The following is a 12447-nucleotide window of genomic DNA, read 5'->3' on the forward strand; positions in this document are numbered from 1 at the left end:
GTTTTGGCTATTTTGTGGAAATTTGAGCCCTTTTTCTAGTAGAACCATTAAAATTTTATCTCATAAAAGAGTACTTCAAGCACTGTTAAAAACAGTGTAATAATCTTCTCCCCCAAGAGTGAAACGAAAATAAACAATATAAAAGCCCATATATTTCAGATTCTTATCAACAGATACACGACAACCATTATGGTTTAATACATTTAATTTGTTTTTTCAGGTGGTTCACAGAACCAGTACACTCAAGGTTTGACTAGATATTGCAACATTAATATTTCCCAATACTGACCAGGATTCTAGTTCATCAGATACATTCTCATTGTTTTCCTCAAATAGAGGTGAATGAAGTGACCTTTTCTGACAGTGATTAGCAGTAATAAGGCTACGATATGTAATTGGCAATCCCCAAGAATTCTTTCCTCTCTACCATTCAGTGTCATAGGGAGAAGGATTTTGAAGCTGTTCTCTTGTGAAGCTTTCCTGAGCATGTCTTAGTAAAGATTCTAATTCTGTTTAGCACCCTCAGTGGGGGAAGCAGAATTAGATACTAAAAGTGTCTTACATTAAAACCCATGGCTTTAAACATGTACTTAGCCAATGGAGAAGACACTTCAGTGGGGCATTCCACAAAGAAATGCTTTAAGACTCAGGCTACATCTTGAACAAAAATTAATAAACAAAAAAGATACTCTCTCAGCTCTAACAGGAATTTTTTTAGAAGTCGTAGGAACTGTATCTATGGCAGTTAGAGATACTGAATAAGGCTGAAACTTAATAAATACAAGTGAGGAAGATCAAATCCCAAGTCTGGCCACTTAGCAAAGCCTCACTGTTAAAGGTTATCCAGGAGTGTTTCCCCTTGTGCCATGGGGAAGATAATCCCCATTCAATAGCCACTACCTATGCCTACCCAGAGGGGCACGGGAATACTCCTATTCTGACAGAAGGTAGGGGAGCAACTAGGTAAAGGCCTTAGTCTCTGAAAGGATAGTGCTTCACACCAGATTCTCTCCGAAACCCTTAGTAATGACTATGACAAATCATGAGGCAATGACACACCTTTTACTGTTCTCAAATCACAAGATGTCATCGAACTAACTTGTGTACCAAAAGTTCAGTTGTTTTCATAGTTTTATGATCTTACTATAACTGATTTCAGAAGTTTAGGCAAATATTAAATAAGAGAGAAAAAAAAAAAGCGAGAGTAAAGGTTTGGAATGAAAAGTTCCCATATTACTATGGCAATATTTCAAACTACCTTCTTTCCACTACCACCCATACCCCAACCCCTGTTTACCACTACGGGGAAAGTAATGTGAGTTACATGGAAGCATTTAAGTTACAGGGGTATGTGAGGGGTGGTGGTTATCCCTTGGATATTCCATACACGGGAGCCATTCCTTTCAGAACCATAAAAAGCAGACATAAAGGTTGAGGCCCATGGCAAAATGAGGTTCAGATGAAATATATGGTAAAGAGCAGCCATCATGTGAATAGAACCCACCTGTTTTATATCAGGAAAACCAGGTTAATTATTCCAGTGAGTTGAAAACACAATTTGATAGCCTTCCTTGCAGCCCAGTTAAAGAAAAGATTTAAACTCTAGTCCATACACACTAAAGCATATCCCCAGCACATGCATGTAAACAGGAAATGTAGACATCACAGATAATACATAGTTGTAAATGCTTCACAGCTGAACTGGTAATGTGCAGTGGCTGAAGTCTTTGAGGGACAGTGGTGCTCTCTCTCCAAACATTTTCTTGAGGTATTGTTATTTCTTGTTCCAAGTCTTGTAGCTCTAAGGCAGAAATCATAAGCAGTCCAAAAGGGCTGACACTGCTTTTTCCTTGCATATTTTCCTTTATACTTATCCTGAGGACTACCACCACTTCACATTTCTTCATTATGAACAGGAACATGAAATTAGGCAAGCTGATTTTTACTAAAATCCCATGGGATAATAACCCCTATCACATTTCCTGAGGGAGAATTTCAAGACACAATGGCCAAAGCTGCCACATAAGGAAAGCCAGAAATTCTAAGACTCCATTTGTCACATGGACAAGAGCTCTGGACTCCTTTAGAGAGCCAGAGACGTAACTGAGCTCCAGCCATTAAGAGGTTGGCCTTGGTACTTAACTGGATATGTTTTTACTCCCTGCCCACAAGCACAAGTGTAGGTACAAGTATACCAAGAAATGCCTATTTGACATTTTCTTTGCATGGAGGGATGCCAGAGGTATATGGTGGGTGAGGGGAGGAAAGGGTAAGAGAATCAGAATATGATTTTAAACCAATTCAGGTGAGCCTAAGATGGAATAATTATATTTTCCAGCTACCAGATCTCCTTCCTCCCCCTTCAAGAACATTAGAGATGCCATACTTAAGACCAGTGATCCATTCGGATCAACATTCTGCCTTTGAAAGAGGCACTAAGGAGTAGTTTGTCGAGGGACACAGTTACCCTCTCAGTTGTATATTACCAAGTAGCCCTACTTTTCTCTAATTCCTTGTAGAAGGCTGTCATGCAAGGATTCCTCATAAACCTGCACCCATGTATAGTGTCTGCTGGCATCACTTCTTAGACAATGAGCTCCTTACATTTCTGATTTGCTATGAGAAGTGCTTTCTTTACTAAGGCTATGAGATAGAGCCCTAGAGCTACTAGTACAGGCCCAGGTCCTTGCTCTCGATTGGATATTTAATCTAACTCCCCTCTGCTTTCATCTTTGCAGGATAGAGTCTATATTTTAAAGATGTGTCCTCATATGGATATACCTCCACCCCCTGATAATTTTGGCTGTTCTCTGGACCTTTCCTCCCTTCATCATGTATCTTGTAAATAAGGTCACTAGAAACACAGATAATTCGATCAAGACATATCCATGGTTTTGTATAAAGCTCTGTTCTGTTATCTCCAAAAGCCCTTCCTGATGATGCCCACAGGGCAATTACGCTTTTGGCCACAGCAGCATGTTGATCTCTCCTCCCCCTCAGCAATGCTTCAGTTTCTTCCCTGAGTTCTAACAGTGTTCAGGTATATCAGTTGATAATTCTTCCATAAATACATTTCCTTATATTATGTTGAACCTCACCTGTCAGTTTTCTGAGTATTCTCAGCCCTGCTTATTGTAACCCTTCTGTGGTTTTGTGTTTTTTTGTTTGTTTGTTTTGAGATGGAGTCTCACTGTTGCCAGGCTGGAGTATAGTGGCGCGATCTCGGCTCACTGCAACCTCTGCCTCCCGGGTTCAAGTGATTCTCCTGCTTCAGCCTCTCGAGTAGCTGGAACTACAGGCACCTGCCACCATGCCCAGCTAATTTTTGTATTTTTAGTGGAGACGGGGTTTCACCATGTTGGCCAGGATGGTCTCGATCTCCTGAATTTGTGATCTCCCCGCCTTGGCCTCCCAAAGTGCTGGGATTACAGACGTGAGCCACCGCGCACAGCTGGCTTTGTGGTTTTTAAACCTCTTCTAGTCTACCTTTCACTGCCTGGAAGTAGTGACATTTGATTTCACTGTAAAATCCTACTTTTAGGTCATTTATAAGAATTTTAAATAAGGTTGAACCAAGCATCAAGCCTTAGGTAACTTCCCATTAGCATTTTCTCCAGAAAGATGTTTCTTTGTTCCTAAGTCTCTATTTCTTTTTTTTTTTTTTTTTTTGAGACGGAGTCTCGCTCTGTCACCCAGGCTGGAGTGCAGTGGCCGGATCTCAGCTCACCACAAGCTCCGCCTCCCGGGTTTACGCCATTCTCCTGCCTCAGCCTCCCGAGTAGCTGGGACTACAGGCGCCTGCCACCTCGCCCGGCTAAGTTTTTTTTTTGTATTTTTAGTAGAGACGGGGTTTCACTGTGTTAGCCAGGATGGTCTCGATCTCCTGACCTCGTGATCCGCCCGTCTCGGCCTCCCAAAGTGCTGGGATTACAGGCTTGAGCCACCGCGCCCGGCCCTAAGTCTCTATTTCTTAAGCATGAAAAATTCCCACCAACCCATAGTAACTGGTGTTTCAAAAATTGCCTTAGTAAAGAAACTTAACAAAAGTCTGAATTGGGTCCTGTTCCTTGGTGAATACATTTTTTCTTTCTAGTCAAATGAAGTGTTGAGAGTGGGGAAGGAACAAAGAAATCTATGATTGGTTGTGATCAATTGGTTGTAAACACCACTGCAATTACATGTTTCTTTTTATCCTCATCAAACTAGAGTATGCAAGTCAAGCTTAATTTCCCATAAAAGAAACCTTTTCACTTTTCCTTCAATATGGAAAGGTGAATGGTCAAGACTTCAGTAACATCACTAAATTACTATTTCACCATCTTGCCAAGTAAAGGTAAGTTAACTGATCAACGTCTGTCCAATCAACACAGCTTCAAGTGTATCACAGGGCAGTATGAATGAAGGGATAGAATTGGAGAAGAATTCAAAGGAAAGAAAGAGGGTAATAGCTATTTTATAGGGCAGGGGGCAAAACCTAGCTGGGATGAAGGATTTTTGTTTTTTTACTTCAGTCAAAATACATGATTTTTAAAAGCCACAGTGATGGAGGGAAGTGAGAGGCAACAGGTTGAGTTGTTTATGTAAAAGTTTAAAACACATTTTTAGCTCCCAGACCACCAAGTGCTGAGGAGAGAACTGGTAAGGTCACAGAGCTGGGAAAGCAGATGTGCCAAGGACCCCAGGGAGACAGAAGAGCCACTCAGCACAGCTGGGGAAGACAAGCAGGACTCCAGGTGGACAACAGGGGGCTCAGAAGCAAGCTCCCCCACTGACCCCTGGCATAGCATGCCACCAACCGAGCTCAGAGTCAGAAATTTTTTCTTGATTTAAATTTCAAATAAGTTGTATTACAGAGGGGAAAGATTAAATGACTGAGCCACTACTGTTGTTTACTTTCTACCACAGCATCACAATGATGAAAGTATAACAGAAAGGAAGCTTAACCTGGAAAAGTCTGATTGTGTTATCAGCCAAATTGATATGGGCTTGGTTCCTTTTCCCAAAAAGGCAGAGTCCAGGTCTCCCTTATTCTTGAATCTCTCCTGCCCCCTTCCCCCACACTCCTCTGCTGGGCTATTTCCTGTTCCACTCCACTACCATGGCCAAAGCTCAGGCCAAGGACTTTTCAGGTCTGCTATGGGAAGCTCTGGGACATGGAATCTTTGGTGGCTCTGTGGGTGACCGAAGAGGTGGGTACTTTTGCTTGTTCACACAGGCTTGTGAAGGAAGCAAATGTCCCTGCCATGAAACCATGAGGTGAAATGGCCCTACAGTGTTGAGAAGATTCCACCTAGTACACAGAGGGCCAAAAGGCTTCATACAGGCAAGACATGATGCTTGTGCCACACACAGGGCAAGCCCCAGTTTCCTGGGATACAGTCATGCTTTGCCCTTGTCCTCCATCCAAGTAAGAACAGCCAGTGGAAAGCACAAGTGAAGTGCGTGCTCCCCAGTCCCTCTGGCATCCGTAGTGACTTATTCAGCACTGGACAGTGCCCTCTGTCCTAGGTGGTGCTACTGCTGGTGATAGCCTCTCTCCTTGGCACAGATGGCTGAGCCACTGGTTTCAGAGCTCAAAGAAGGGGTTATATTTCCTAATCTCCTGAAGAAGTTTTTCTTTATCCTGGTTGGCATTGGCCAATGCTTGTTTAGTTTCTATAAGTTCTTTTTGTAGGATAGGCAGTTCTTCCACCTGAGGAACAATAAGTAGTTCACAGTTACATATGGTAATACCATCTTGCAACATCAGCCAGTAAAGGGAACAGGGAGAAAGAGTTCAAGGAGAAAAATCCACAAGTTAGGTCAATGATCAAGATGACCATATATTTTCTAAGAGCTTGATTCCCTCTTCATAGTTCATTGGCAGGTGCAGTACGTCCTCAGCAACCATTCCTCTCCAGCTCCTGACATTTACTCTCTAGTCAGCACTTCTGGAAGCCGCTGCTAGGTGACAGGAACCCAAAATACCCACATGCAGGCAGCACACGCAACCTTCTTGCCCCCCAACCCCGGGTTTTACCAGCTTCGCAAATGTACCCCCAAGGGTTATGGGTAGGTACTGTTCTGTTAGGTCCTCACCTGCTGTTCAAAAACCTCTCCTGTGGGCATCAAAAACACCTGTTCCTTTGGGGGCTGTCTCTTCTCACTTTTAAGTACTTCAGCTGATGGTTTGTCCTGAGCAGCAGCTAGAGAAAACAAGTAAAGGTTCTAAGTGACAAACTGCTGCCAACTCCCAAACAGTTCCTAGGTGTCACCTATTCACTTTTAGGAGAAAAAAGAGGCAGAGAAACCAACAGGCTGACAAGCCTGACTCACCGCCTATGTGGAACACACCATCATCACTCCTCTTCAGCACAACATGTTCCATGGCCAGAGTGATGGGGATGGGGCCTGGAGATGTTGGATAGATGGGGGGGATATCATCCTGCAGGAAAGAGGGAAACCACATGATGCCCCCCACCAGCTCAGAGCAATTTAACACAACCCATGCTCCCATCATTCAGCTCGAAACAGCTTTATGCCAGTTTCTCCATACATTCTTGGAAGGTTGAAGAGGCACAGCAGATTCTCCTGTCTAGAGATGGTGAACTGAGGATCAGATAACCTGATGGCTTCCACGTGGTAATGCTGCATGTCAAAGACAGGGTTAGCGTTACAGAAAAGGTCTCCTCACCTGAACCCTGGCTTTTCTGATAGCAACACACATTTACGTACCACTATAACACTGACAGAGAACGCAAATGTGTATCAGTATTTCCTCACTTGATCCTCATCATATTTTACAGTGAAAAGGGAAGAGGTTAACAGGTGTCACTGCTTCCTTGCTTGACAAAGTCCAGGGCAAAAACCAGTGCGCCCTTACACTGGCAAAAACCAAAGGTTCCTCACACCTTTAGGGTGATGCTGGAGTTCAGAAGCTCAATCTGCATGGGGACTACCACCGGGATCTCCTCATCCTCCAAGAAGGGCCCCAGGCCATTGAGCACCGAAGTGAGCAGCTCGAGGTCACAGCCATGAAGCAATAAATGTAGGAAGCCATTTTGTGAGGCCAGGGGGGAACGAACGGCCGCTCCAGGCCCCACCTCAAAGCGAAGGCCCACAGCTGGCCTGATGTAGCCAGTCTTCAAAGCTGAGGATTCCTGAAAGCAGGTACCTTTGCGAAGAAAGACAAGAAAGATGACTAATTAACTGCCAGGGAGTCTTCTAAGCACTTTATACACCAATATTCATAATAACCCTATGTCAAAGGAATATCATCATTCTCATCTGACTGAACTAAGTCACAAAGAATAACTTGCCCATAATTACATAATTAGTAAGTAGCAAGGAGACGATCTGAACCCAGGCAGTCTGACTGCTAAGTCCATGGGCTTAGATACTTTGCTATAATGCCTTGCAAAGTGCAAGAGAGATTAAGGACTGGCCTTGTTATGAATGTGAAGCAGTGGGCTAATGGCCAAGGAAAAGCTCTTAAAACATAGGACCCCCAAACTCTACTAAATTTGAATGTCTCCTCCTTTCTCTAAGTCTTCGTTTTCTCATCTGTCCCTCATAAAGCAAAGCAGGATCTATGCTAATCTCTCCAAAACTCCAAACAGAACAATCTCAGGTGTAGCCAAGGATCTTGTGGAACAACTTACATATTTATGGAACTGCAAATTGGTGCAAACATTTTGCAAAACAATTTGGTATTATCTAGTAAAGTTGAAGTTGTGCCTACCCTAATGATCTAGAAATTATACTGTCAGAAATACAACCCCGGGGAAACTCTCAAACATATATTCCAAGAGACACGTACAAGGATGTTCACAGCAACCCTATTTGAAATTGGAAAACAAAACAAAACAAAACAAAACTAGAAACAACCCAAATGTCTGTCCAGAATAGAATAAAAAAGTAAACAGGATAATGGGTACAAGGATATTTTGGGGGTGATGGAAATGTTCTAAAATTGGGTTGTGGTGATGGTTACACAATTATAAAACTGTACACTTAAAATGAGTGAATTTTATGCTATGCAAATTATACTTCAATAAAGCTGTTTTCAAAAAGCAAACTGTGCTATGCACAGTGGCTCATGCCTATAATCCTAAGACTTTGGGAGGCTGAGGCGGGTGGATCACTTGAGTTCAAGAGTTCAAGACTATCCTGGGCAACATGGTGAAACTCGTCTAAAAATACAAAAACAATAAGTCAGGCGTGGTGGCGGGCGCCTGTAGTCCCGGCTACTGAGGAGGCTGAGGCACGAGAATCACTTGAACCTGGGAGGCGAAGGTTGCAGTGAGCTGAGATCACAACCACTGCACTCCAGCCTGGGCAACCCAGTGAGACTCTGCCTCAAAAAAAAAAAAAAAAAAAAAAGTGTATGTATACAATAACATTATATAGTAATGAAAAATGAATGAATTATAGCTAACTCAACAACCTAGAGGAATTTACAGAGTATCACGTTACTTGAAAGACGCAAATCACGAAAATAGTACAATATATTATTCCATTCAGAAAAATGAAAAAAACTAAATAATACATTAATATAAACAAGCGTACAAATTATAAAGTAAAGCAAGATAACAATGAATACAAATTCAGGATAGTGATTACCTATGACAGGTGAGGGACAGAAGGAGGTTCAGAAGAGGGACTCCCAGAGACTTCAAAAGTAATGGTACTGTTGTATTATATTAATTAAACTAGGTGGTGGGGCCAGGCATGGTGGCTCAGGCCTGTAATTCCAGCACTTTGGGAGGCTGAGGTGGATGGATCACTCGTGGCCGGGAGTTTGAGACCAGCCTGGTCAACATGGTAAAACCCCATCTCTACTGAAAATACAAAAATTAGCTGGGTGTGGTGGTGCGTGCCTGTATTCCCAGCTACTCAGGAGGCTGAGGCAGGAGAATTGCCTGAACTCAGGAGGCAAATGTTGCAGTGCATCGAATTTGTGCCACTGCACTCCAGCCTGGGCAACAGAGCAAGACTGTGTCTCACAAAAAATTTTAAAACAATAAAACAAACTAGGTGGTGGGTACACAGTTTCACTGTATTGTTATTATTTTATGCCTTACATATATCTTATAAGTGTTCTTCAGTATCTACTCAATATTTTAATTTTTTTTTAAGAGACAGGGTCTCACTCTGTTCCCAGGCTAGAGTGCAGTGGTGCAATTATAGCTCACCGTAGTCTCAAACTTCTAGACTCAAGTGATCCACTCACCTCAGCCTCCCAAGCAGCTAGAACTATAGGCATGCACCGCCACGCCCAGCTAATTTTTTTTTTTTTAAAGACAGAGTCTCGCTCTCTCACCCAGGCTGGAGTGCAGTGACGCAATCTCGGCTCACTGCAACCTCCACCTCCCAAGTAGCTGGGATTATAGGTGCCTGCCACCACGCCCAGCTAATTTTTTTGTATTTTAATAGAGACGGGGTTTCACCATGTTGGCCAGGGTGGTTTCAAATTCCTGACCTCAAGTGATCCACCTGCCTCAGCCTCCCAAAGTGCTAGGATTACAGGTGTGAGCCACCATGCCGGGCCTGTATTTTTTGTCGAGATGAGGTCTTGCTATGTTGCTCAGGCTGGTTTCCCACCTCAGCTTCCCAGTGTGCTGGGATTACAGGCATGAGCCACCATGCCCAGCCTAAAAAAGATACATATATATATATATATATATATTTTTTTTTTTTTTAAGACAAAGTTTCACTCTTGTCACCCAGGCTGCAATGCAATGGCACGATCTCAGCTCACTACAACCTCCACCTCCCGGGTTCAAGCAATTCTCCTGCCTCAGCCTCCCAAGTAGCTAGAATTACAGGCGCCCACCACCACGTCCAGCTAATTTTTATATTTTAGTAAAGACAGTGTTTCACCATGTTGGCCAGGATGGTCTCAAACTCCTGACCTCAGGTGGTCCACCCACCTCAGCCTCCCAAAGTGCTGGGATTACAGGCATGAGCCACCATACCCAGCCAATAATTTTTTTTTTTTTTTTGAGATGGAGTCTCGCTCTGTCGCCCAGGCTGGAGTGCAGTGGCGCGATCTCGGCTCACTGCAAGCTCCGCCTCCCGGGTTCACGCCATTCTCCTGCCTCAGCCTCCTGAGTAGCTGGGACTACAGGCGCCCACAACCGCGCCCGGCTAATTTTTTGTATTTTTAGTAGAGACGGGGTTTCACCGTGGTCTCGATCTCCTGACCTTGTGATCCGCCTGCCTCGGCCTCCCAAAGTGCTGGGATTACAGGCGTGAGCCACTGCGCCCGGCACCAGCCAATAATTTTTAAATGAAGTATGTAACATAAGCCCAGATTTTTCCTGTCATCTTTTATAAATGATAATTCACATCAAAGGACTGAATCTGAATGACAGAAGTTCCCTGATCAGATAGTTTTATGTTAAGAGACACACAAATGAAGTGGATGCTGTCCTCATGTATAAGCTCTAGGAGTACCTGGAAGTGAAGATGGAGACTAGCACAGTGAATGGAAAGCCCCAGAAAGCTCTGAGAGGCTCCTTGCAAAAAAGGCTTCAGTGGAGTTTTTCCTCCCCCAGTGGCTGCTGGAGAGAACTTGGCACTAGCAGAGTGGCTGCCCTTAGAGCCCAGTGACAAGTACAAGTTAAACTGTGGCTGTCCTAGACAAGTCCCACGATCCGTCGTGGAATGACCACCATCCTTACCTGGGCACTGTCCACGCAGGAACTGCCAGAGTCCCACGGTGCCCAGCTGCTGGAGGGTCAGTTCCTCTGCTTGCAGGGCCACGGTCAAGTCCTCACCACGTACCTCAATCCCAAAAGACACCTCGTTCACCTTCAGGACCACGACTGAGACCTATCAAAGGAGATTCTCTTAGTTTTAAGTCCCAAGCTCCCAGCCCAGAGCCTACCCTCTGCAGAGAAGAAAGCAGAGCAGCTGACCGGGTGCAAGACGAGGTCTTCTCCACTGGGTGAAACCGAACTGTTGGCTGCTGGTGACCCCTGGCCATAATCATTCACAAGAGGACTCCCTTGAACACCAGCATTATCTGGGACATTGGAAAGAGATCCTGGTGGAACAGATTCGGGACCAGACTCTGCATGAAAAAGAGGACAAATGAGTTCAAAAGTCAAAATATTCTGTTCAAATCCAACCTCTACAAACAATGACAATTGTAAAAATAAAACAAAATATTTATGGCATTCATGAGACAACTAGAAATTTGAGGACTAACTAGATATTTGATGAATTTATGAATTACTGTTAATTTTTTAAAGTGTAATGACATTTGGTCCCATTTTTAAGTCTGTAAACAGAAGCAACCCAAGCGTCCTTCCATGGATGCAAGGATAAGCCATGTGGTATGTAAATAAATACAATGGAACACTATTGAGCCTTAAAAAGGAAGGAAATTCTGAAACACGCTACAAAATAGAAGAACCTTGAGGATATTATACTAAGTGGAATAAGCCAGTGATAAAAGGACAAACACTGCATGATTCCATTTATATGAGGTACCTAAAGTAGTCAAATTTATAAAAGAAAGTAGAATCATGGTTGCCAAGGGCTGGGGGGAGGGGAAATGAGGAGTTACTGTTTCATGAGTACAGTGTTTCTGTTTCGCAAGATGAAAAACATCCTGGAGATAGACAGTAGTAATGATTGTACAACAGTCAGAATGTACTTAATGTCACTGAACTATCCGCTTAAAAATGGTTAGGATGGCAAATTTCATATGTATTTTACCACAATTTAAAAAAATTTAAGTCTGTATTTTCTAGCAATGTATAACTATTTATGGACAAAAGGATATGTTTGGGATTTGCTTCAAAATAACATGGGATGAAGGAAAGTGGGCAGTAGTGTATATGGAACAAAAATGTCCATGAGTTTTTTTTTGTTTTTTTTTTTTTGAGATGGAGTAGTCTCGTTCTGTCGCCCAGGGAAGTGCAGTGGTGTGATCTCGGCTCACTACAACCTCCACTTCCTGGTTCAAGCAATTCTCCCACCTCAGCCTTCCAAGTAGCTGGGATTACAGGCGCACACCACCATCCCTGGCTAATTTTTGTATTTTTAGTAGAGATGGAGTTTCACCATGTTGGCCAGGCTGGTCTCAAACTCCTGACCTCAAGTGATCCACCCGCCTTGGCCTCCCAAAGCGCTGGGATTACATGTGTGAGGCACCGTGCTGGCCTTTTCTTTCCTTTCAGACTGGATGCTCCCAAGGCAGAAATCCAGTCTCAAGTTTAATTGCTGTCTAAGGTGAATATATAAGAACCCCAGGAGATTTTTCAGAACTTTAATGTGATTAATTTCAGAATTAGGTTTCACCTCAAGTGATCCGCCCACCTAGGCCTCCCAAAATGCTGGGATTACAGGCGTGAGCCACTGCACCGGGCCTGCCATGAGTTCTTAGTTTCAAAGCTAGGTAATGGGTGTATAAGGGTTCATTATTTGATTCTGTCTACTTTTGTATATAGACACGAA

The 12447-nt window shown here is 43.4% G+C and overlaps 1 protein-coding gene across 2 annotated transcripts in view; it reads right to left on the bottom strand.

The window, feature by feature from the left end:
• Positions 1-190: 190 nt before the first annotated feature.
• Positions 191-12447, bottom strand: part of BLTP3A (bridge-like lipid transfer protein family member 3A) — an 83181-nt gene continuing 70924 nt past the window's right edge. Inside the window, exons 16-21 of one of the 2 annotated variants that reach the window (XM_015136171.3) lie at positions 10902-11056; positions 10665-10815; positions 6891-7153; positions 6316-6424; positions 6079-6185; positions 191-5692 (exon numbers count right to left, since the gene is read on the bottom strand). In XM_015136171.3, the coding sequence (XP_014991657.3) occupies positions 5567-5692; positions 6079-6185; positions 6316-6424; positions 6891-7153; positions 10665-10815; positions 10902-11056 (911 nt within the window). In that variant the 3' untranslated portion in view covers positions 191-5566. Of the gene's footprint in view, positions 5693-6078; positions 6186-6315; positions 6425-6888; positions 7154-10664; positions 10816-10901; positions 11057-12447 lie in introns of both variants that reach the window. The other variant, XR_013416470.1, reaches the window with a different exon arrangement.

Source organism: Macaca mulatta, chromosome 4 (genome assembly GCF_049350105.2).
Source record: "Macaca mulatta isolate MMU2019108-1 chromosome 4, T2T-MMU8v2.0, whole genome shotgun sequence".
Classification (NCBI taxonomy): Eukaryota; Metazoa; Chordata; class Mammalia; order Primates; family Cercopithecidae; genus Macaca; species Macaca mulatta.